Source organism: Ictalurus punctatus, chromosome 20 (assembly GCF_001660625.3).
Source record: "Ictalurus punctatus breed USDA103 chromosome 20, Coco_2.0, whole genome shotgun sequence".
Taxonomy (NCBI): domain Eukaryota; kingdom Metazoa; phylum Chordata; class Actinopteri; order Siluriformes; family Ictaluridae; genus Ictalurus; species Ictalurus punctatus.
The window spans coordinates 5637101-5662763 of NC_030435.2; the positions used below are offsets into that span (position 1 = coordinate 5637101).

The window sequence follows — 25663 nt, forward strand, 5'->3', positions numbered from 1 at the left end:
GAGTAACAGTCTGTCAGAGAGAATCTCTCCTTTACTCAGTCACTCTGTAGCGCTGGACCCGTCCTCTGGATTTCAACAGTCCACCCTATTCCTGAAGGGACTCCGAAATCAGTGTGTGTTTACACTTGAGTATGTTGCAAAGACAATGAAAGTGCAGGATACATCTTCTCTTCTGTATCAAGAAGGAAAATCTAAGCGCTTTTCAAAATCAGACCATCTGAACTAGTCTTATTCAATCAGATGGGGGACAAGACAACTGCTTCACGAATATAGCATAGAGGTAATACAAATGGGCGGGGGGAAATATAATTTGAGATAAACTGTACTACCACATTTTTAAATTGATTTAATTTTTTTTTTTTTAAAAACAAGAAAAAAATATTTAAAAAATGTATTTGGAACAGGATTCAGCATCAGGGTTGTTTGGTAAACAATGCTGCAGACAACTAAATCCCGTAAACCTCCGACCTGGAAAAACAACCAAAAAAATGCTCCATCAACTCTGAATTCCTGATCAGTAAGTCAGGAACTCTGATTCTTCTCAACTCCAAGTTGACATCAAATCAACATGGCTGCTCACAGCATCAACAGTAAACAAAGCTTCTTTCATTTTAAACGTTACACTGTATATACTCGCTTTAGATCAATCAAAAACAACAACAACAACAACAAAAGAAAACGTGATTCATTAGACCAGGCAACCTTCTTCCATTGCTCCATGGTCCAGTTCTGATGCTCACGTGCCCATCGTAGGTGCTTTCAGACGTGGACGGGGGTCAGCGTTGACACTCACCGGTCTGTGGCTACGCAGCCCCATACACAGCACCCTTCCTTGGTTACCTTCCAACTTTTGGTAGGTACTAACCACTGCATACCAGGAACACCCCACAAGACCTACCAAGACCAGTCGTCTATCCATCACAATTTGGTCCTTGTGAAAGTCGCTCAGATCCTTACGCTTGCCCATTATTCCTGCTTCCAACACATCAACTTTGAGAACTGACTGTTCACTTGCTGCCTAATAAATATATCCCACCCCATGACAGGTGCCATTGTAACGAGATAATCGATGTTATTCACTTCTCCTCTGCGTGGTTTTGATGTTATGGTTGTTCGCTGTTTTGAGAAGGTCCCTCAGAGCTAATATTAGCTGGCTAGATTGTCGCTAACAAAAGACAACCATGAAGGTGTCCATGTTTGTTTTTTTTTACCTGCTTTACAGCTCGAATGCACGGAGGAATGCATTGAAAAATGACAATGTGAACTACTGACTTTCCGCTTCTACGGTAAGACAAATGAAACGTAAAAGCTAGGTCTCATGCTGCGGTCCACTGAACTCAGAAAAACAGACCTTCGACATGGAAAAGTGCAATAGCACGGTCATTCAAAGAGTTCCGAAGTCACAAGAAAATGGCGGTGCACAGGCAACAGTGAACATATTTCATTCGCATTATCTTCATACTGTTTAATATGCAACTTCGGAAGGGGCATGGTGGCTTAATGGTTAACACATTTACCGCACACCTCCAGGTTTGGGGGTTCGAATCCCGCCTCCACCCTGTGTGCGTGAAGTGTGCATGTTCTCCCAGTGCTTCGTGGGTTTCCTCCGGGTACTCCGGTTTCCTCCCCCAGTCCAAAGACATGTGCTGTAGTCCGACTGGCATTTCCAAATTGGCACCCCATCCAGGGTGTCCCCCACCTTGCGCCCCGAGTTCCCTGGGATAGGCTCCAGGCTCCCCTATGACCCTGTGCAGGGTAAGCAGTATGGAAAATGGATGGATGGATGCAGCTTTGGTGTTTTTTTTAACAGCTTTGAAAATATATATATATTCTTATTCATCTGTACATACACTGAGGTGCTCAGAGTGTACATATTACCATTATTATTATTTTGTTTAATACTATTAATCTTATTTTTCTATTCCTACTATATATTTTTTTTTTAGACATTTTTTTCTATTCTATTCCTATTACTGTGTATTCTTGAACTGTTTTGTGTAATTGCGCTGCTGTAAAGAGGGCATTCCCCCAGTGTGGGATCAATAAAGTTGATCTTATCTTAAGTTTACTGCAGCGTAAAGAAAGACAGGAAAACATACTGTTGGTAGACATACAAGTTTACAGGCTTTACTCCTATGCTCCAGGATGATGACTGTAGGAGACAGATCAGCATAGAGCCAAAAATCAGTGTGTGATTTGTTTGTTGAGCTTGATGGGATATTCAGATCCTCAATCCTACAGAAAACCTGTGAGATTATTTAGCAGTGTTGAGAAACGTGGAACTATGACCTCTAGCTCAATTACACACATAGTCAGCGGAGAAAGTAGGAGAAACATCCTTACCTAACAGGCTTGGCACGGTTATTACGGTGAGGAAAGAAATTACATGTCATGTATGTTGTGTTTTTGTAATCTATGGAGTTTTAAACACGCCATCGAAAATACAAGTGTAGTCAACTGAAGGCGGGAAATCATGCCCAGACTCAAACCAATTACATATACAGAGTGACACTTAACCGGTTTAACTCTCTTCATTACCTACATATGCCCACACACACACACACACACACACACACACACACACACACACACACACGTTTACCCTTTGTCAGTGGTGAAAGGCAACAAGATCGCTTTACAACGTCTCGTCTTTTTCGATAAATTTTGCATGAAAACATGTCGTGCGGGGCTCAGAGATGCCTGCTGTCATCCTAGAGGTGTGATAAATGTTTAATGAAAACAACACCACACGAGGCTGTGTCAGGCCCCCTGCTAAGCCTGCCACCTCCTTTGATCCTCTCTCTCTGACACACACACACACACATACACACACACACACACACACACACACACAGAGACCGAGAGAGAGAGACAGAGAGAGAGAGAGAGAGAGAGAGAGAGAGAGAGAGAGTTCCTCATATATTCATCCATTATCCTGCAACCTGGCTGAAAAAAAGAAAAAGAATCGATTGTTGCGGCTGCAGGTTGACAATAATGGCATCTCACAAGTCAAAATGCTTTGAAAGGGAATAAAAGGCGAAAAGCATTGAAGCACAGTTTTAAAGTGTGCGTGTGAGTTCCTAAGCGTACCTGAACTGCTTAAAGTGGCATGTTGTAGGGGAGTGACAGCTGTGAGGGCACACCTGGAGCAGGTTAGAGCAGAGCTTTGATCCACTGCCGCTCCTGCACCACCCACACACATACGCAGAGCTGGTAAAGTCACGTGAAAAGTCAAAGCCACAGCTTTGGATATTTTGTGTTAAACTACAAACGTAAAAACTTGTCGTGCGGTTTTGGCTGTTCGTTTACACGACAACGGCGGGTTTGGGGCCTGAAAACGCCAACTTTTAAAAACGGGTTTCAGAGTGCAAGATTTTGAGAACGATGCCGTTACCGTCTCCGGGTAAAGGATGACGTCATGCGTACGTGTGTTCAGTCTATAGGGAGGCGTGAGAGTACTTCAAAAACAACACGCGAGACTTTCAAAACAGGACTGTGTTTGTGCTTCTCAAGATTTTGAGTTTATTGACGCTTCTCCAGCAAAGTGTAGATTTACTGCATCACTACTACAACCGACAAAGTGTAGATTTACTGCATCACTACAACAACCGACAAAGTGTAGATTGACTGCATCACTACTACAACCGACAAAGTGTAGATTTACTGCATCACTACTACAACCGACAAAGTGTAGATTTACTGCATCACTACTACAACCGACAAAGTGTAGATTTACTGCATCACTACTACAACCAACAAAGTGTAGATTTACTGCATCACTACTACAACCAAAGTGTAGATTTACTGCATCACTACTACAACCGACAAAGTTTAGATTTACTGCATCACTACAACAACAACCAGCAAAGTGTAGATTTACTGCATCACTACAACAACAACCAGCAAAGTGTAGATTTACTGCATCACTACTACAACCGACAAAGTGTAGATTTACTGCATCACTACTACAACCGACAAAGTGTAGATTTACTGCATCACTACTACAACCGACAAAGTGTAGATTTACTGCATCACTACTACAACCGACAAAGTGTAGATTTACTGCATCACTACTACAACCGACAAAGTGTAGATTTACTGCATCACTACTACAACCGACAAAGTGTAGATTTACTGCATCACTACTACAACCAAAGTGTAGATTTACTGCATCACTACTACAACCGACAAAGTGTAGATTTACTGCATCACTACTACAACCGACAAAGTTTAGATTTACTGCATCACTACAACAACAACCAGCAAAGTGTAGATTTACTGCATCACTACTACAACCGACAAAGTGTAGATTTACTGCATCACTACTACAACCAAAGTGTAGATTTACTGCATCACTACTACAACCGACAAAGTGTAGATTTACTGCATCACTACTACAACCGACAAAGTGTAGATTTACTGCATCACTACTACAACCGACAAAGTGTAGATTTACTGCATCACTACTACAACCGACAAAGTGTAGATTTACTGCATCACTACTACAACCAAAGTGTAGATTTACTGCATCACTACTACAACCAAAGTGTAGATTTACTGCATCACTACAACAACAACCAGCAAAGTGTAGATTTACTGCATCACTACTACAACCAACAAAGTGTAGATTTACTGCATCACTACTACAACCAACAAAGTGTAGATTTACTGCATCACTACTACAACCGACAAAGTGTAGATTTACTGCATCACTACTACAACCAACAAAGTGTAGATTTACTGCATCACTACTACAACCGGCGGAGACGCATTTGTTCCATACGCCACATTATTAACCCCCGTCTACACCGACGAGGGGCATTCAAAATCTTATCATCATCTTTGTAATTGTCTGTTTTAGAGTATAGCTGTATCCTTTTACTGCTAATAAAATATAGAAAGCAGACTGATTGCCAGTGTCTCACTATTTGATTTGTATTTGCCAATTTTGTTCCATTTTGGTCCCGTGATGAACTATTAGTATGTACAAATGCACTATTTAGATGTTTTTTGTCCTTCAGTATTTAAAAACGAACAAGCTCTGTGAACAGAATGCTGACCTGGAGCACGAGAAACGCTCAAAGATGGGGTTGAAGACAGAAAAATCCATTTTCGCAATCAAAAAAACCTTTATGTACATTAAATTATATTCCATTAGAGACGTAAAGAAAAATAAGACAAATCCATGCTTGACAAGCGTGAGTTTTCACCATTCCTTATGACAATGAATAGCCTAACTATCGAGATTCTAAGTAACTGGAGACGGAACGTTTTTGTACTCCACGTAGATCATAAACTATTGAAATCCTTTGAGAAATGTAAACGTTATTGCGCTTTTTTATCCAGAAAACCCACAGCTCCCATGTTTACTTCTATTTGTTTATAGGGCAGTCTCGCCCGGATTAATATGGCAGACATGTTGAAGTGAATGCTTATGTGCGCAGGCGCGTAGTCTTTCTTTACAAAGTGACATCGCCAACTACTGGCCTGGCATGCGTAACACAGCGTTTTTAGTCGTATTCGCGGATCCGTGTGAACGGGGATTGTTTCGACAGCGTTGTCGTCTGTACGTGAAACGTTTCAAACACGAATAAAGGAAAACCGTTTTTAGTACGTCGTTGTCGTGTAAACATTCCCCAAGATTACACATGACCGCTTACCAGAAATCTTTTTCACACAATCAGCCTAAGCCAAGCCAGATAGCTAACTAATTAATGATGAAAAAGTTTAGATTGTTGTGGAACATCCTGTTAAATAAATTGCTGTAAAGATGACGAATATACACTGAAATCCCTACACAGATTTCCCAGCTATTTATGAAGGCGGGAGGTGCTTCCAACCTCTAAGACTCTGGCAAACCCTTTATTAAAAAAAAAAAAAAAAGAGTAAACTTTTAAATCGACATTAAAACCATAAATAATTCTAATTGGTTTACAAGCTCATGGGGAAAGGAAACTCATACCTAAGCTGATGCCAGAGGGTGCGAGTATTCAAGCAGACAACTTTGCAGGTGTTCAAGCAGGAACATGTGCAGATGCACTTTTGTGGTTGAATGGGGGGAAAGAAAGAAAAAAGAAGAAGAAGAAAAAAAGGAAAGCATAAAATAGGAGCTATCATTTATATACGCAGTGCAGTCTGTAATTAACTGGACAATGATTTTGTATTTCAGATTTGAAATAGAATGATGACTATGGAGTCCTGTTCAATTAAAGAGTATTCACAAGGTGAGGAGTAAAACATGACAGGGCCTGCTGTTATAGGAAATTAAAAGTACAACAAATGAAACTTAATAATGGCACAGTGTTTGCGTGATCCATTCTGGCCTTTGGAGGAGTTTAACAAAACAAAAGCTGTGCATTAGGACGTAACAAAAACAAACAAGGCAGATTAAATGTTAGCTCTCTGGTGTTTAGGGTTGCCAGGTTTCAGCAAAATTTCGCTAAATAACTGAAAGTAGCTCAAAAAGTTCAGGCAGAGGAAACAGGAGTCTCGGGGGGTTTTTCTATGCCATTGCACTGGAAACAAGTTGTTCGTGGTGCACATGCATTTCTTATGTGTTTGAAAACTAGTCTAAACTGGTGTAAAAAGAGCAACCCTGGCAACACAAAATGTTAGCAACCCAAAAGTCGATTATTTTCCAATAAGAGCTCGTCCAAAAGGGTGTTATTACTCTCCCCATGCTTCGGAGGTTTCCTTCGGGTACTCCGGTTTCCACCCCCGTCCAAAGACCTGGGTTTAAGGCTGACCGGCATTTCCAAATTGTCCGCAGTGTGTGCATGTATGTGCGATTGTGCCCTGCGATGCATTGGCATCCCGTCCAGGGTGTCCCCTGCCTTGTGCCCCGAGTCCCCTGGGATAGGCTCCAGGCTCCCTGCAACCCTGTGTAGGTTAAGCGGTACAGAAAATGGTTGGATAGACAGTTATGCCATTTTTTTTTTGATCTGTTCACAGTTGGCAAAAGCTATAAAAGGGCGGCTGTGGCTCAGGTGGTAGAACGGGTTGTCCACTAATCGTAGGGTTGGCGGTTCGATTCCCGGCCCACATGACTCAGCATGCCGAAGTGTCCTTGGGCAAGACACCGAACCCCAAGATGCTCCCGGTGGCAAGTTAGCGCCTTGCATGGCAGCTCTGCTACCATTGGTGTGTGTGTGTGAATGGGTGAATGAGACTCAGTGTAAAGCTCTTTGGATAAAAGCGCTATATAAGTGCAGACCATTTACCATAAACTACTGTTCAATCACCAGCCTCTCATTTTTTTACTCTCTCGAATTGAATGTGAAAAAGGTTATCACCAAGAAACCAAGTGCAGTCCTCTGTCCTGAAAACGTACTGAATGTTACAAAGTGCTGATAATAAAGATTCCTTCCAGAAATGTTAAACAAACGTCTCCTTGTAGAAAGCTTCACCGTATAGTCGTGGTCATAAATTTACATACGCCTTGCAGAGTTGTTCACGAGTCCCCTGTTTGTCCTGAGCAGTTAAACTGCCCACTGTTCTTCGTCTGTTCACACTGAGGACGACAACTATTACAAAAGGTGCAAACATTTACTGATGCTCAAGAAGGCAACACGATACGCTAAGAACCAAGGGGTTGTGAACTTTTGAAATAATTGTTATTATTTTGTTTAAAAGATCTGATATATTTTTTCATTTAGTACTGCCCTTCAGAAACTACGCAAGATATTTACCTCGTATTTTATATAAATTATGGACATCTTGCAGATTCTGCGAGGCGTATGTAAACGTATGACGTCAACTGTATCACGGATTACATTCGAACGTATGCATTAATACAAACCTGTGATTTTACTTGCAGCCGGATCTACTTTCAAAGCCGCTGTTACAGAAAATGAATCGACACCTTCTGACCAATCGGGTGTGAGAATTTAACAGTACTGTGGTATGACAAACATCAAACAACATAGCAACAAGTGAGCATCACAGTACAGCTGAGTGCTTGCGAAGATGTCTCCGCAGTGTCTCGAACACTGTCCCAGTGGACTGCTTCAATAATGACATTTCTGCAACGATATTAAACACACACATGTGCCTGGACACGCTTAATCTACACTCATACACAGGTTGTGGCTCAAAGCGGAGCACACTAATGTTTTGTACTTGTTGTACGTGTATGTGTGTGTGTCAGAATGGGGTAGGCTGGGGCGAGTGTGTGTTGCGCACACTGTAATTACAACTTGACGCGGGAGCACCCGAGGCTTTCTCCATCCAGTCGGCCTCCACTACAGAAGAGAAGAGCAAACTGCAGCACTGGAACTAATTATCTGCTAAAGAACACAAAGGGCTGAACTCTTTGTAAAAGGTGTGTGTGTGTGTGTGTGTGTATTACTGCTAGTTTCTGTGGCTGCTTCCTCCTCTGGGACACTGCACAGGGCATTCTACTAAAGCACACACACGGCTTTGGGATACAGCTGAAAAAAGGAGCATGCCAGTTTTAGGGGGATTTTTTTTTTTCTCTAACTTTTCCCTTAAGATGATCAAAATGCAGACAAAAAAAAAAAAAAAACCCCAACAACATATTAACACAAGCACTTGTAACCGTGGGCTATAAAACGCACAAACAGATGCACATCGAGGCCAGAAAGACATTTCTGCACTTTAGAGACTGCACTTTCTCTTAAAAAGTAACAGGCCATATTTCGACAACATGTATATAGTGTGTATGGAACGGATTCTTCACTCAAGCGCACATGATACAACTTATAAGCTAAAAAGGAAGCTCATTGCTCTGGACACTGCCCTCCCACTGCAAGTGACAAACTGACAACATGGTTGGTTTAAAAAAAACAATATGATGCAGAATGAATGGTCAGATATGTTTGATTATTTTCCACAATATATATAATAATAAAAAAAATGTAAAAACATGGTAGGAATTTTATGTAACTGGACCAAATTTTTGTTGAATAGCCCGATCTATTTCCTCAGACTAAATCTGAATACACAGACTGCATAAGAAGCAGATTTTCTCCATGCTGGTTACTGTAACTGGAAACGTTGAACAAGCCAGACCTCCAGTGTTTGCTGGTGTTTTGTCACGGAACGTGGCTGAGAAGTTCCCACTCTCGTAGGAAGCGGCGATTAAACGGGCATTTCACGTAGCCGGGACCGACAGCGAAGAAGCTAATCGACAAGCCGGAGCTTGTTCGATCGCACTTCAGAGCGGGTTCTGAGAGGTACACGCAACACAGAACTTCCATCCATCCATTTCCTGTACCGCTTAACGTACACAGGGTCGCGGGAAGCCTATCCCAGGGGACTCGGAGCACTGGGCGGGGGACACCCTGGACAGGGTACCAACTCATCGCAGGGTACAATCGCACACACATTCACACACTATGGACAATTTGGAAATGCCCGTCAGCCTACACTGCACGTGTTTGGACTGGGGGAGGAGACCGGGGTACCCGGAGGAAACCCCTGGAGCATGGGGAGAACACGCAAGCTCCTTATTTTTATTCTCTCTCATTTGTTTGTAATTTAAACCTATTTTTAGGATTTCTTCTGCTTTTATTAATGCTCATATTTGCATTTTTTAAATTATTTTTATGATTTCTCTGCTTTTCATTTACTCTCTCCTTTATTTCACAGAGGGTTTATTTATTCTGGTTCTTGGTTTTATTTCACAAACTATTCACAAACAATTCTGTTTTTTTTATTTACTCTAAAAACACTTTTTAAAAACCCATTCGAAAAGTATTTTTTCGAATTTTTGTTTTGATTTATTCGTTCTTGTAGCTCATTTTACAAACTCTATTTTACATGGGATATTTTTTAATATACTTATATTCTTATAATTTATTATTGCTCCTCATATTAGTCTTAATTGCCTTGTGAAGCATTTTGAGCTGTATTTCATCTATGAAGGGTGCTTCACAAATTATTTTATTATATTATATTATATTCTGATTTATAAATAACATTTAAAGATGGAATGGCATGAAATTCATTTATTCAATGACTATCTTACCACAAACTTCATTGTGCCTTGAACAAAAGTCTGCTTTCAGGGCTGAATCCTGTGCATGGAAGTGTCTATACACAGAAAAGTGGACTAACGACTCAGCGTGCAACCTTTAATCTTGTTGCTTAATGCCTAGGCCACACGACAGAATAAACCGGGCTGGTCCTGAGGCAGATTCGCGCAGAAAACTCACACGACACTGTCTGAGATTTAGGAACTACCATGCGGCGAACACCGCACTGGCATTACCTCAGAGAATTTACTACATGAACCAAACCACTGGTAAGCCACAAGAGCTCAAGATTATAAAGGCCATGATAGAGATTGCTAAAAAGTAGAGTAAAAAAATAAAAATCCCCGCCTGTAGCGTAATGGGACAGGAGTCTTAAGGACAGATTAATCAGTACCAGAGTGATGAAATGAGGAAAGTGAAGGGAACAAAAAGGCTCTTATAATCCACAAACTAGCACCTCATCTGTTAAACACTTAATCTCACAGTGGCATGGGCATGTGGATCTGCCAGAGGATACGGCTCACACGGCTCACTTCTCATTATTAATGATGTGACACCCTACAGCATCAACACGCTCAATTAAAGTACCATGAAGTGAAGAAATGAATCAGAACTTCAACTGAACGTCTCAAAACGCAATCACAAAAGCACACAAATATGAATATTGTAGAGATAAGGTTTTATTTTGGAGCTCGATAAGGCAGTGTTTAGGTTGAGCTACTTGAGCAAACAAAGTAAGGGGACAGAAAAAATAAAGAAATAAATCGTGTATCTCAGATTCATATGACATGTACGGTAATGACCGTGATATTTATGTCGTGAGCAGGGTTGCCAGGTTCCTCATGTAATGTTCGAATATTATAGATATTTTCTGCAAATCAGATATCAATGTGCACCACTGTTAACTTGCTTCTCTAATGTTTCTTCGATCTGAGCATTTTGGGCTGTGGTAGCTCATCGGTTAAGACATCGGACTCCTGATCAAGAGTTCAAATCCCAGCACCGACACCCTGCCACTGCTGGGCCCTTGAGCAAGGCTCTTAACCCTCAACCGCTCAGCTGTATAAATGAGATAAATGCAAGTCACTCTGGAAAAGGGTGTCTGCAAAATGCTGCACAGATAACCACATTAGTTGGACGATATATTGTCTCAGAAATAATTGCGATAAACGATATTATTGCAATTTTAATTTTATGCCAATGATATAATGATATCGGGTGAAAACCTGATCTCCTGAACTAATAACATTACCATGAGTACTCTACCGTAGTACACTAGAGCGAACTCTTTATGCTTTAGTTATTAATTGCCCGTGTTTTAGTGCGTCGTTACGGAAAGAGCGACTTACCGTTCTACCGAGCGCCGTACTTAAGTTCAACTTCACTTGTGCATTCGCGGCGTCATTTTGTGCAGAAGCGAGTTGTAATATTAGATTTAAGTTGTCTGATTAATCTCATGTGTATATGATGCGTCAGGGTGAGTTAATTAACCCGCTAGTAAAGCGCTTCAGTTTACCACTGTTCAGCTCACGCGGCTTAAGCGGCTCAATCCCCGACATTATTGACTACGACTGGATTATTTGAAACATTAGAACCAGTCTTTCTAGATTTTTCTTCTTCAAAAAGCATTGTTGGTGCATCGTTAATACCTTGCGTGTCATTTTGTGAACAGTATGCTATAATCGATAATAATCGATTATATAAATCGTTGGCAATGAACCTCTAACGATTGGTTGGTCTGCGTGCGGCACGGGGTGCATTTACTCACTGCGTTACTTCTGTTCCGGGTAAATACTAAAGTTGTGTCCCAAATGACGTACTATACACTTACACTATGCACTATGTACTCTACCGTCTAGTGTATGAATTTTAGAAAGGTAATCTCGCTTTAAATGGAACGCTAGCGTTTTTTTTACTAACCGGAAGTAAAAGCCATTTCCCAGTCGATGGGACATGATGTCACACACATGTAATGTGATGCTGCTACCTTTAGCAGAAAACCCAGAGTCAAGAACAATGAATTTCCTCAGTTTATCTTAGCGTTACCTTTTCTGCTCGACAGAACCTCAGTCACCACCAGACAGGGGTGTAATCATCACGTGACAGCGGAACAAAAAGTGTGGGAATTTTAATTTGACGGCCCTAGAGCAAAATGAGAAGACAGAAGCAGCACGGATGACTAAAATGTTGGTGACATTCATTCTTATGTAAACAAACACGCATGTAAACACAACGGGCGATATCGAGGTCAGCAAAAACGATCGAGGTCACGTCTGTATATCGTACGAGGAGTCGATAACGTAACTATCATGACAAGCCACATACAAGCCAAAAGTTATCCCTTATAGCAGCTATAAACACTTATTTCCTCACAAGTGTCTCGTTTTCTCCCTCCAGAACTTAATAAGAAAAATGGAGCTGGTTATGTTACAGAGAAACTACAAAACTCTCCATTCTTCCCGTATCCAGGCAGTGCTGACACTGGAGACTCCTTCCAAAAACGTTAAACAAACATCTCCTCATCGAAAACCTGACCATTTCAACAGTTAAACACGCTTTATCTTAATCGATCTGTTTAATCTACGTGACGTGTCCAATAAGTCCCCGTGAATTAGCCGTTGCTATCGAAATGACCGTATATTAGAACGAGCGGATTAATATTAACTATCGCTTTGAATTACAGGTCGAGCTGCTGTTCTGGAAGAAATAATCAACACCTTCTGATCAATCAGAATCGAGAATTCGACAGCACTCTGGTATAAAGTATGACAAAGTATGATTGGGAACGAAACACCTGCGGAAAAGTGGATGTGTTGCATTGGTATATGTAAACATTTCAGAAAATTTAAATAGCATTCGAAACATTCCGACAGCCCTAATGTACACACAAGCTTGTACTTAAGAAAGAAGTAGTTATCCCCCCACACACACACACACACACACACACACACACCTCATCAGGGAGTTATAAGCACTGCTTCTTCCCACTAACTTCCTCCCGAAGCGCGTGTGATGCTGTCAGCGCGACAAGCCGTTCAACATGACTGACAGCCCCAGCCCATATCTCTACATCACGCCGTCCTCCAATCGCATTAGGCTGTGCCGCTTTGGGGCGGTACATAGTGCTAAAATGAGGAAGCGGCTTTAAAACGAGTTTAGCCTGCGCTTGTGCCGATTACACCAGGGACACGAGGAGATCAGACCGGAGCGAGTAACGGTAGTTTAACATGATCTAGCTGCGGTAGGGAGACAGGAGAGGAGGGGGAAAAATAGACGAGAGAAATAGAATAGGGGGCCGGTGGGACGGTGAAGACAGCAAGCACAGAGAGAAGAGAGAGAGATAGATGGATGAGTGTAACTATGCCAGCTCTGTCCCCAACTCCCTGCTGGATTTTAACAGTGGCAGCGATTGAGTTGCAGCACACAGGGGAATCAGGGAACGAACCGGAGCAAGGAGCTGCATATTGTGTGTGTGTGTGTGTGTGTGTACAGATGGGAAAGGGGGGGGGAAAGAAAAAATAAGAATTCCCACCCTTGTTTTCCCTTTTCTTTGGCTTTGGCGTCCTCTTTGTCGCGGCCTCGGTCACGTCCTCTGTCCTTCTCTCTGTCCCTGTCCTTGTCTCGAGTCTTGCGCTGACTGCGGTCACGGTCTCTGCTGCGGCTGCGTCTCCGGCTGGATCTGCCGCTACTCCGGCTGCGGGATCGGCGATGACGGGAACGAGACCTACACGAGGGGAATCCACAGGAAATTAGGACAAACCACCAAAATACTAACTGCTTTTAAACATCAACATCAATATGTAAAGCATAAACCATGATGCAGCGCGCTAGGAGAACAGAAACAACAACCACAACAACAGGGTGTGATGATGCTTTCCAATAACGCCACGTCCCGAAACGCTTTTATCTCTCTTACACCGCAGCAACTTACCGATGCTACCAATGTCCGATTTAGTCGTAGAAAGAAATCATACTTTTTATCCATTTGTGGCTCGTTGTAATGTTTTGGAACATGCGTAGCCGTACGTTATAACGACATGACTTCAAACCTACTGCTGTTACCGAAAATGCATCAGCACCTTGTAGCCAATCAGAATTGAGAATTAAACAGCACTGTGGTATAAACATGCGGTGAAAATAAAAATCCCTGATGACCTTTGACTGGGCTTTAATGAGAAGCTCAAAGAGCTTCAGGAGGTAAACAAGGTCAAGGGTTTGATAAATATATGGATGGCTGTGCGGGCATGTGTGTGTGAGAGAGAGAGAGAGAGAGAGAGAGAGAGAGAGAGAGAGAGAGAGAGAGAGAGAGTGTGTGTATATTTGCGTGTACAACAGTATACACCATCAGGGTCATTAGGGAGAGGCTGGGATGACTCTACAGTACACACTTGGTATTGATCCTTACAGGACAAGGCAGAGAATGCTAGGAGATTTACTGGGCCACTTACTAGGCCTCCTGACCTCCCACCCATTTCTTTTTCTGTCTCACACACACACACACACACACACACACACACAAAGCATGACATCCTCTTCTTATTCCTTGTAAATTCAAACTTCACAATAAACATGCTCTAAAATGTTCCTGCGCTATAAATGTGTAAGAGAAAGTTAAATTACTTTCAAAAATATCATCAAAATAAATCAGTGAATCCAACAGGGCTCTAAAGTCCACTTGAGAATTAAGTAGTCATTTGATCTGATAGATATTTATATTAATGTGGCATTTCGGAGCGTCGTTAATCACTGATGCTGATCTTAGAGAGGACTTGAGCTGCGATATTCTACCTGGAGAAAAACTTGCCGATGAACTGTAACTGATTGACTCATCACGTCGATGTGTTTTACAGAGAATCGTTGTTACGGTGTCACGGGTGGTCACGGGGTCCTTTCTGTGTCCGACTGTGACTCCCGAAAAATTCCAAAACCTCTAAATCATACTACAGCAACCTCCATTTCTCCAGCACGAGACGCAATTACACTTTAAAAAAATTTTAAAAAGCCCATTACTGTTTAAAACATGTTACATCACTACCTCTGCTGCCACTCCGAGCGTGCTGCTGACCAGAACTAAGTTCGTTTATTTATTTATTTTATCTCCGTCACCATGCTGCCTTTCCTCACAGTCACTTCTTCTTTCAACTATTAACACCAACCTAGTAAATACATATCTTCCCTGTTACAAACGGTACAAACATTCTTTGGTTCTCAAGAAGGCAACATGATACATTAAGAGCCAGGGGGGTATAAACTTATGAACAGGGTGATCGGTGTAAACTGTTATTACTTTTCTGGGAAATATGTAAATATCTTATGTACCTTCTGAAAGGCTGTACTAAATGGAAAAAAAAGAAAAAGGTTTTTAAACAAAATCATTTACACTGATCATCCTGTTCAAAAGTTTACCCCCCCCCCGGCTCTTAATGTATGGAGTTGCCTTCTTGAGCGTCAGTGAATGTTTGCACCTTTTGTAATAGTCGTGTACGAGTCCCTCAGTCGTCCTCAGTGTGAAAAGCTGGATCTCAGCATCATATAGTTGCAGTTGGAAAGGGGTCAAATATGCAGAAGATTCTGGAAAAGTAAAGAATGTGCAGGACCTGGAAGATTTTTCTGAAAAACAGCGGGGAGTTTAACTGCTCAGGACAAACAAGGGACTCATGAACAGCCATCACAAAACATAACAACAGACGTTGATCATCCAGGTAACGACACACAGGATTAATAATCAAGCGTAATGTAATTTTTGAACCGGTTCATTTGTGTAGATTCAGTTATTATTGTGTCTTGTGGACTTTATGTAAACATCTGTTATGTGAAATAGTTTATTCAGGGCAGGACTCAATAAAAAAAAATAAAAAAAACTACATACAATTTTAAATGATCCCTCTTTCTTTTTTAAATTATTGACGTTTTGCAGATTCTGAAAAGCTTTTGTAAACTTTTGACCACAACTGTACATAGGCTGTAGAAAAAATTCATAATCCTAATTTCCTTTCATTTTATACCACCTGTTTGTAATGGTGGATTAATACTATAATACCTTTAGACCAGGTTATCATACCCCTAACTACAGAGATTGCCTGCTTTCCGGCATATGTGAAAATTCACTATTGCTGCACTGTAATAACGTACCGCTGGAAAACGGCAGTCACACACCCCCCCCGCGTGTGCCGACACGAGAGCGGTCTTATTTTGGCTACTGTACTTGTGGCCAGCAGATGTAATAAACACCTAATCTGTCGGGAGCTGCTTTTCTCTTTCTACGCCCTGCTACACTTGCGCGCCTGTTGCAAATTGAATTTATTGTAGTTAATAGACTGGAGCCAAGCTGCTAAATGTCAATTTCATTACCAAGGCCTTCCCCTTGGAGAATTATTAGCTAATTTACGGCTAAGGGTAAATGTGTTATAGGAGGAGTTACAGATAACCCCCCCTCCCCCTCCCACACACAGTGCCAATGGTGGGCTATTTTACATTTATTTTTGTGATTATCTCTGGAGGGAAAGGTCTTCCCCATGGCCTAAACATATTTTAAAAGGAAGCCTCAGTGTCCTAGCACCCCGCTCGTCTCTACTCCCCTCCCTCACCCAGCCACTCCATTAAATCTAGCAGCGGTGATTGGCCGGGGCAATTTTTCCCATGAATTATCAATAAAGTAATTACCGGTGGGCGCCGCTTATCGTGGAACCCCTGCATGGACACGGATATGATCCTGCCCCACTGCCTATTTTAGTAATTACGTGCACTGGGTGTGTGGTGGCTATCTGTCCGTATTACTTTCCTGCTATACAAGCCCTTTTTGCTTGATGGGAAATTGGACAATGATAGCACTAGTGTAGCACACACTGTGGGCCTGAATTGAATTGAATAAACTTGATTTGGGATCCCAGGTGTACCAAGTTCAAACACTTTCTCTATCAATGATCATATCTGGACAGGATAAGGACTACAGCTACACAAAGTCTTCCATTTTGTTAGGACTCTCTATATTACCACACTCAACTCTGAGCTTCTATTAGCTATTATGTTTTAGCCTAATTAACGCTACATACAAGCAACCGAAACACAAGACACGTCGGCAGCACGTTATTGGGGTTTTTTTTATTCTTTACTCGCCCAGTAGTCGAGCAAACAAAACGTCATGATTTGTCAGTCCGTACGGGTTTGTTTTTTTGTGATCGTTGCGGCCAAAAACGCTCGATTTGGCTGCGGCTTTTTTGCGTAAAACTTCTTGAATTGAAATCGCAATTGCCCGGAATTGGTCTTCTGCAGTGAGGTTTGTTGGTAAATGAGACCTTTTAGCTGTACTCGTGTACTCTTTTAGTTGCGATGACGTCACATGACACGTCTTGGCCCAAATCTGCAGAAAATCTGTGGCGATTCTGAAAAATTGCAAGCTCCTCCGAATATTGTGGCGTTTGCTTGATTTTGCGGTCATGTCTGCGATCACAAAATCCTGGAGGGACTGATCTGTCCATGTTGTAAATGTATACCGGCACTAAACACCTCCTCTATTTCCATCTTTAAAACTCGGCTTAAAACACATCTTTTCTCAGCGCACGACCTGTCTGGTACTGATCGATGCTTGACTCCCTGTTTTGTAATTGAGATTGTAACTTCTGTTGAAATGTATATTAATGTCCTGTTAAATATATATGAAGTGTCAAGTGTCCTTGAGCTTGTGGAAAGGTGCTTATATATATATATATATATATATATATATATATATATATATAGAAAATTTTAAAAACCTTATTATTATTATTAAATATCATCTTTTCAATTAGCAATTTCCCACACTCGAATCCATCACAGCCTTGTTCAATAAATGTCTGTCCATAAATTTACAGTTTCAATAAGTTCCGATACCAGTTCCATAAACAGTTTCAGAAATATAAGAGATCAAATTACACACAGTGATCCACTCTGACTGGATTTTTTCTTCCCCCCGTCGCTGTCACCTTGAGTATTTCAATTCATATTTGACTATCGCTGCCTTAAAAATGTGCCAAAGAGAAAGGGAAACCTGATGAATCAGTCTTCAACAGCTATCACACTGTCGATTTTTAAAATGACACACAGGAATAAAGGAAGACTCTTTATTAGGAACACCCTCTCTCATTCACTGCACATCATGTAGCAGCACGCCACGTGATAGCATTGGAGATACAGGTCAAGAGCTCCACGTGATGTTCAGATGCAACATCTGAATGGAGAGAAATCAGTGGCGATCTCAGTGACTTTGATCGTGACAGGGTGGTTGGTGAGAGATGGGCTGGTTTTTCAGAGAGTTTCAGAAATACTCATGTGAGTTTCACACACGCGACGGCTTCTGGAGTTTACACAGAATGGGACGAAATAATAAAAGTGTCCGGCAAGCAGCGGTTCTCTGTGTGGAAGCGAAAAAGACCGGACTAGTTCGACAGGAAGGGTACGGCAACGCAAATGGTCTGCACTTATATAGCGCTTTTTTTAACCTTAGCGGTTCCAAAGCGCTTTACACTGTTTCTCATTCACACACACCAACGGTAGCAGAGCTGCCATGCAAGGCGCTAACTTGCTAGCAACTTGCGGTTCAGTGTCTTGCCCAAGGACACTTCGGTATGTGGCGTCACGTGAACTGGGACTCGAACCGTCAACCCTGTGTAGGTTAAGCGGTACAGAAAATGGTTGGATAGACAGTTATGCCATTTTTTTTTTGATCTGTTCACAGTTGGCAAAAGCTATAAAAGGGCGGCTGTGGCTCAGGTGGTAGAACGGGTTGTCCACTAATCGTAGGGTTGGCGGTTCGATTCCCGGCCCACATGACTCAGCATGCCGAAGTGTCCTTGGGCAAGACACCGAACCCCAAGATGCTCCCGGTGGCAAGTTAGCGCCTTGCATGGCAGCTCTGCTACCATTGGTGTGTGTGTGAATGGGTGAATGAGACTCAGTGTAAAGCTCTTTGGATAAAAGCGCTATATAAGTGCAGACCATTTACGGCAACGCAAATGGTCTGCACTTATATAGCGCTTTTTTTAACCTTAGCGGTTCCAAAGCGCTTTACACTGTTTCTCATTCACACACACCAACGGTAGCAGAGCTGCCATGCAAGGCGCTAACTTGCTAGCAACTTGCGGTTCAGTGTCTTGCCCAAGGACACTTCGGTATGTGGCGTCACGTGAACTGGGACTCGAACCGTCAACCCTACGATTAGCGGACAACCCGCTCTACCACCTGAGCCGCAGCCGCCCCAATTCACCACTCTATACAACCGCGGTGAGCAGAAAAGCATCGCAGAAACCACAACACGTCAAAGCTTGAGATGGATGAGCGACAACAGCAGAAGACCACATCGGGTTCCTCTCCTGTCAGGCAGGAACAGGAATCTGAGGCTACACTCAGAACAGGTTCTCTGAAACCGGACGGCTGAAGACTGAATAAAGACCAGGTGACATTTTTTTCGGATATGAAAAAAAAAAAAAACCGACAGCGAAAAAAATTCAACAATAGGAAAACAAAACCTTTCAGAAAAACTAACACACGAGATAAAGCACCGCAGTAGGGACGACACAAATCTACAGCAGCCACTTCACAATTAAGTTCAAAGCGTCGCTATCTATTTTTATTCCTGTTCTCGAGCGTCTCGAGCGAGCCGCGTGGATTTCCCGCTGCCAAAGGAGCCCGGGCGCCACCGCGCTAAACAGCTGTTCCCCCGCAATGCAAATATGTTCGCTGTGCCGCGTGTCTCGCTTTCGAGTGTGCTTCAAACGCTGCTCCACACATAAGTTTCATTTATGAGATTCGTCTAATTACGGTGGCTGCTGAAAACATTTCCCAAGCTGTTCTCCCTTCCTGGATGTTCGCTGTTCTTACGGGAGTGCCGGCACAAAAGCAGAAAGAAGAAGAAAAAAAAAAAAAGGGAACGCTGCGACAAATTGAGCGTGTTGTTAAGTAAACGACAGCTAGTACAATTACCACAGCAATCCCTGCTGAGTTTCGTCTGCTAGAGTTTTGTTTATTCCGTTTGCCTCCTGCCACCATTTTGGGAAATAGACAGTAATTAAAAATAACGTTTCCTGCCTCCATCTTTCTTCCAGATTAACACCGGTCAGGCCGGGTAAGACAAACTTAACACTCAGCCCACACACACACACACGCACACACACTCTCTCTCGCAAAGGTCATTTAATGGAGTTCAAAGCCAAATCTCACATCTAAAAAGAACCCATATGTTACCGACGCTTGGTGAAGAAATTTTTTCCCCCCTCAAAGAACCTAGAAAGACGTCGGCGTTTAACTCGTCGTTACTCTTCGTTTGGCACATGTGAGCGCCGTCACTCGACAGACACAGCGCAATCCTAAACTCCACAGTCTGGCTCTGCGTACTGGTTTGGGCCATATTACCCTCCTATTAGTGGCTCAGAGGGCATGAGTGAACCCAAACAAGAGGGCAGGCGGAGGTGAGAGGTCAGAGTGGCAATAAGGTGCTAACTCACCACTGTCGTCACAGGTGATCGTTTGACCAACGGCCGTTAGTCCGTCAATCTGCTGTCGTTTTTTTTCTTTACAACAGGGAAAACTGAGCTGTTGCTACTTGACGGCTGGCTCGCCGAGCTGTACTGCTCTTTTCTTCACAAGCTTCCACTCAAGTGGGTGGGGGGTGGGGTGGTGGAAAGAAGCGCGTTTCAAACTAGCCGAAAAATGTGTTCCCAATTAGCAGGTGTGCTCTTAGGGTAAAAATGATGGGTTTTATATACGACTATTTATGAAGTGACAGTAGATCTGAGGGTCTGTTCCTCACAGAATTTTATTGTTTAAATGTGGATGGTTATGCCGTCTGTGCCTAAGTGATTTAGGAACCTCACGACTCTGGTATAAGAAAAATCATAAACGGTGAGGCGAAACATGTGGGCCAACTGTAAAAGTGCAACGAAGGACGCGTGACACTGAGCAGATGTGCATTCCGCTGCCATGGGGGAAACTACACTTAATTAAACATTCGAGGGCATCTGAAATATCACCCTTATTTAAAAAAGAAAGAAAAAAAAAAAAAAACCCACTAACTACTTACCGCGGAAATGAAGTCGGCGTTCTGGAAAAAGACGCCGTGGGTAAAGTTCTGCGACTGTCTCGAGTCCGTGACCCGGTAGCACGACATCTGCTGTGTTCAATCACCAGTGTGGCCATCCTGAATGATGACCTGGCACACAGATACTCGGATATCGAATTTTAGCCAACGCGGGATCAATCAGAGCTGCTGAGCTGATGGCTTTTAATGGTGGAATTTCATTTCTGTGCGTAGGCTCTCTCTGGGCGAGTGCTGACAGCTGAATAAGAAGCGATTCAGCTTTGAACAGGCGTCCATTTTTCTTACGTTTCGCCATACGTGGACACGTGCTCAGCGAAAACGGACACTACTAAGATCGTGTGACTGAAATTCGTCGCTTGCGACTTTGATCTCTACGAGTCAGTTCGCATATCGCTGGCTACAGGGTTTAACGTTAAAAACGACCCGCGTTACACAAATGCTACGTAATAGTTGTTCTGCCTTCCTCTCGTTTCATAACGGAGAACACGGCCCACACTGGAACAGTGGAGAAGCGGTGACTAGTATGAGCCGGCTTTACGTGAGCAATCTATTCTTCATTACACACTTCCTGTGCTCCAGTGATAAAGTCCCAGCTATTTTGCACAGCTTTTCGAGCACTCATAAAGCCAATTTCCATGACTAAATAAAACAGGAATCAACAAGGACTTGGGTTGAAAAGAACAAATGTTCATTGCGATGGCTAAATCTAATTATGTTGATACGTATTTAATGAAAAAAGGAAAAAAGAAAAGAAAAAAAAGATCTTAACGTCCACCTATTGAATTACTGATTCTAAAAATACCCGTCCAAAATAAGACTGCTCGTTATTTATTTATTTATTATTTTATTTTTGGCAATGACAATTACATTTGGTCAAAGTGTTAAGTATTGCTGTTACAGCAAAAAAAACAAAATCTGATTATTTTTTCCATAACGACATGTCCTGAAGTGTTTTATTAATCTATAACCATATTATTATTATTATTATTATTATTAATTAAAGCACGACACATCTGTTTAATCCATTTACAGTTATATTTAACGTTGTGGAGTGTCTGTGAAACAAGGTAGCTCCGGTATTCACTTACGTTATAGCAGTTATAAACAGCCGTTCCCTCACCTCACATCTCCTTCGTGAAGTTTAGAAGAAGTTTTTCCCATTATGGGGAAACCACAAAATGCTCCCAGTCCTGAAGACTTTCCTGCGTCAGAAGACTGAAAGTTACACACTTCTTCTGTAGGCACCGACACTGGAGACTCCTTCCAACAAAAACATGTCCGAACCTCGTGTGAGATGTTTTTAGTCAGGATGTACGACACTGGAAAAGTTACATGCAGGAACGTAGAACGAAATAAAAGAGATGAGTGGCAGGTTTTTCCTCCGCAAATTGGCTGGTTACTGCACGAGTCTTCTCTGATGGGATTGTTCTTGTGCTGACTGGCATTAAAATGATCATTAGCATTAAACGATTTGTAAAGTGCTAGATTCTACGCTTATTTAAGCGTAGGCTTATTTAATCTTTTTTTTCCCCCCCATTTATTTTCCTCTAAAAAGTGCCATTTTTGACTATTTAAAATGTAAAATGCATCAGTGGCAACCCTGATCAGTCCCGACTACGGAAAAGAACGCAAAATCACGCAAACGCCGCAATATTCAGAGGAGCTTGCAATTTTTCAAAATTACCGCAGACTTTGGCCAGGACGCATCATGTGACATCATCACAACAGGCCACATTTACCAACAAACATCGACGCGAAAGACTGTGCAAAACTATTTATTGCAATTAAAAGATAAATGAAATAAATAAATAAATAAACCCTCTGCAAATAGCATCACAAATTTTTTAAAAAGCCGCAACAAAATCAAGCATTTTTGGCTGCAAACACCAGCAAAAAAAAAAAAAAAAAAAAACCACAAACACCTCAGTGAAATCCTGTATGGACTGAATAATATAGATAAATTGAGGTTAAGTATTTTCCTTGTCTCATGCTAGCAAGGTTGAGCATACACTGACAGATTTTTTTTTCACATTGATGAACTCAACCAGTCTCCATTTAACTACAGAAAGTGACGCCCACACCCTTCAAAATCGAGACGAGCGATTGATGTGAGATTGAGGAAGGGGGCGGGGCTACCAGCAGGGTCAGTTAATATTGAAGAGTTCAAAACACCTGTGCGACTGTCAATCATCTCACATTCACATCCCGATTACTTCATCTGGCATTTTTATTGGGAAGCACCATAAATAAATAAATAAATAAATAAATAAGACCTGCTCATTTGGTGTTTATTTATTTATTTATTAATAACTCATAACAGCATGCTCAGAGTTCCAAAGCAAGATGCGTGTCTGGTCTGCATATCTGCACCGTCATACGTCGTTCAGAACCTGAACTAAAACTACAAGGCTTTACAAACCATTTCACGAATTTCAAGCGGCACCGGATTCGAACCCAGGTCCCACGATCACTTTTCCAGACACGCATTTAGCAGACTCTTCCTCGCCTCTGCGCTGCACTTTGAGTTACGGGTCAATCATCTCCATGATGATGAAGAAAGCTATGGGTGCTCAGGATTACATGACAAAAGTCTAGCAAGTCCTCAGATGAAAGCATGAAATAGCACGAGCGTTCATCACCAGGTCAGAAACCACGACGCTAGTAGAAACCTGCTGATTTGGCACTGTTGCTTCATCTCTTCCTCCACCAATCACACGCGCCGCGTGCAGCTGGCAGCTCATATGTTTCCCGGCTTCATCCGAAATCAGCCAGAAGTTTCCCCCGCAAGCTTGACAAGGCAGGAAATAAAAAAGGACTCGCCAATATCAAGAGTGGGGGGGGAAGTGTTTCATTACTTTCCAGCGGGTGTCATGATTTCAGTCAAGAAGCACATAATCCAGATTTCTCTTTTATTAGTGTTTCCTCTCACTCTTGCTTTTTTGTTACACCTAAATATTACACTGGTAACTGGAACCATATTGGTGCTGTCAGAACAGCGGAGGGAGAGACAAGTGCACCGTTGGATTTAATTACGGTACAATTTGCTCCAGTGCTGTTGGGGGAGATGATGGTGTCTCTCGTACACGCTCTGACACATGGCTCTGCTTAGAGTTGAGCATCAGCAACTTCTACCGGGGAAAAGGGATTTTCTGCGACGCTCCGAGCGCTCCACGCAGACGTCCGACTTGCCCAGGACTCGAGAACTGATGGCGATGCTTTCGAATCGGTACGAGATAAATGATTTGCTTCTATTGTTCAGAATATGTTTTCAAGCTGAAGGAGAAACTACTCGGATCGCTCGCTGAAGTCTGGGCCTGCTTGAGAGAACCGGATAAATGTGATTTCTCAATCGTGGGCATGCGATCAGTCTCGTCAAATCACACGGATCTGGAAGGATATCCTCACTGTGAGGCAATTAACATTAATTAAAGCAAGAGATAGCAAAAAGCTTGGATTTTTTATTTTTTATCCAAATACTTCAGGCAAGTGACCTTTATAAGGGGTCAGTGGGGTGTTTCCATGCAACAGATACACAAGTCCAAGCCAGACCTCGGGTCACTTCTGTCTCTGAGCACCGGATCTCTTTCCTCCTTTCACGGCGACCACGCTTGGGTCTGCCAATTAGAAATAATTAGGCAGTCATTGCGCTGGCAAGTCCTTTTAAGTGCATATGTAATGGTGCAACGATGCTGATTAGCCGGCGCTGAGCGAGCGTGGGGTGGGGAGGGGGGTGGTGGAGGAGGGCTCAAATGGCCGGCGGAATAATTACGCCAGTGATCACAAAGCCGCAACGCTCCTCTGTACTTCACCTTAATGCGTTTCAAACCTCCACTTCATTACCGGTCGTAATTAATCCGCCATTAATTGCAGGAAGGGCCCAGTTTACCTCGCTTCGTTTCTAATTATCATCTTATAAATAGTTATGGTTCTAATTAATGTGTTCATTAGGCAGGATATTTTTTCTCAAAGCGGCGCTCGGAGCCAAAAGGTTCGGCGTGCTCTTCTCTCAGAAGCCCGAGCAGCCAGAAGGTGACGCCGTTCTGCTAGCGCTGGTGCTTTCATTTCGCTACATTCAACCTCCTAATTGGCATTTAAAAACCCAATTTCGAAGAACTTCAAGAAGAGATGAAATTAGGATAGAAGTCCGATGGGGAGAAATTCATTTTCTATTCCAAAAGCAAACGTTTAAAAAAAAAAAAAAAAAAAAAAAAAAAAAAAAAAAAAAAAAGGGACGCGTGACCAACGTTGCTTTGAACGGGATTAAAAACAGACGAAGCGTGTTTTGTTCCCGGACCTTACTGGACGCTCACATGGCCCCAAAAGAGGGGAACATCATTTAAAATGCTTAGTAAATCTGTCTCGTCACTTACAAACATTGAGAGAGAGAGAGAGAGAGAGAGAGAGAGAGACACACACACACAGACACTGGAGAGTCACAACTATAGCAGAAATAGAGCATAATGAGGAATCCTAGCACATTCCTCCATAGCAAGAAAGGTCAAGGTAAAAACCACAGGCCTTAATATTTACTCTGAATCACTGTCCAGTGGCTAATGAGCAACTATAGGGGCAACAAGCTTGCTTCCTGAATAAAGAT

At 42.3% G+C, this 25663-nt stretch overlaps 1 protein-coding gene across 2 annotated transcripts in view; it reads right to left on the bottom strand.

Moving 5' to 3' along the window:
• rsrc1 (arginine/serine-rich coiled-coil 1) overlaps positions 1-25663 on the bottom strand; it is a 157856-nt gene that overhangs the window by 115598 nt on the left and 16595 nt on the right. For both annotated transcript variants that reach the window (XM_017496124.3, XM_017496123.3), the window contains exon 4: positions 13528-13719. In XM_017496124.3, coding sequence (XP_017351613.1) covers positions 13528-13719 — 192 coding nt within the window. The remainder of the gene's footprint in view (positions 1-13527; positions 13720-25663) is intronic.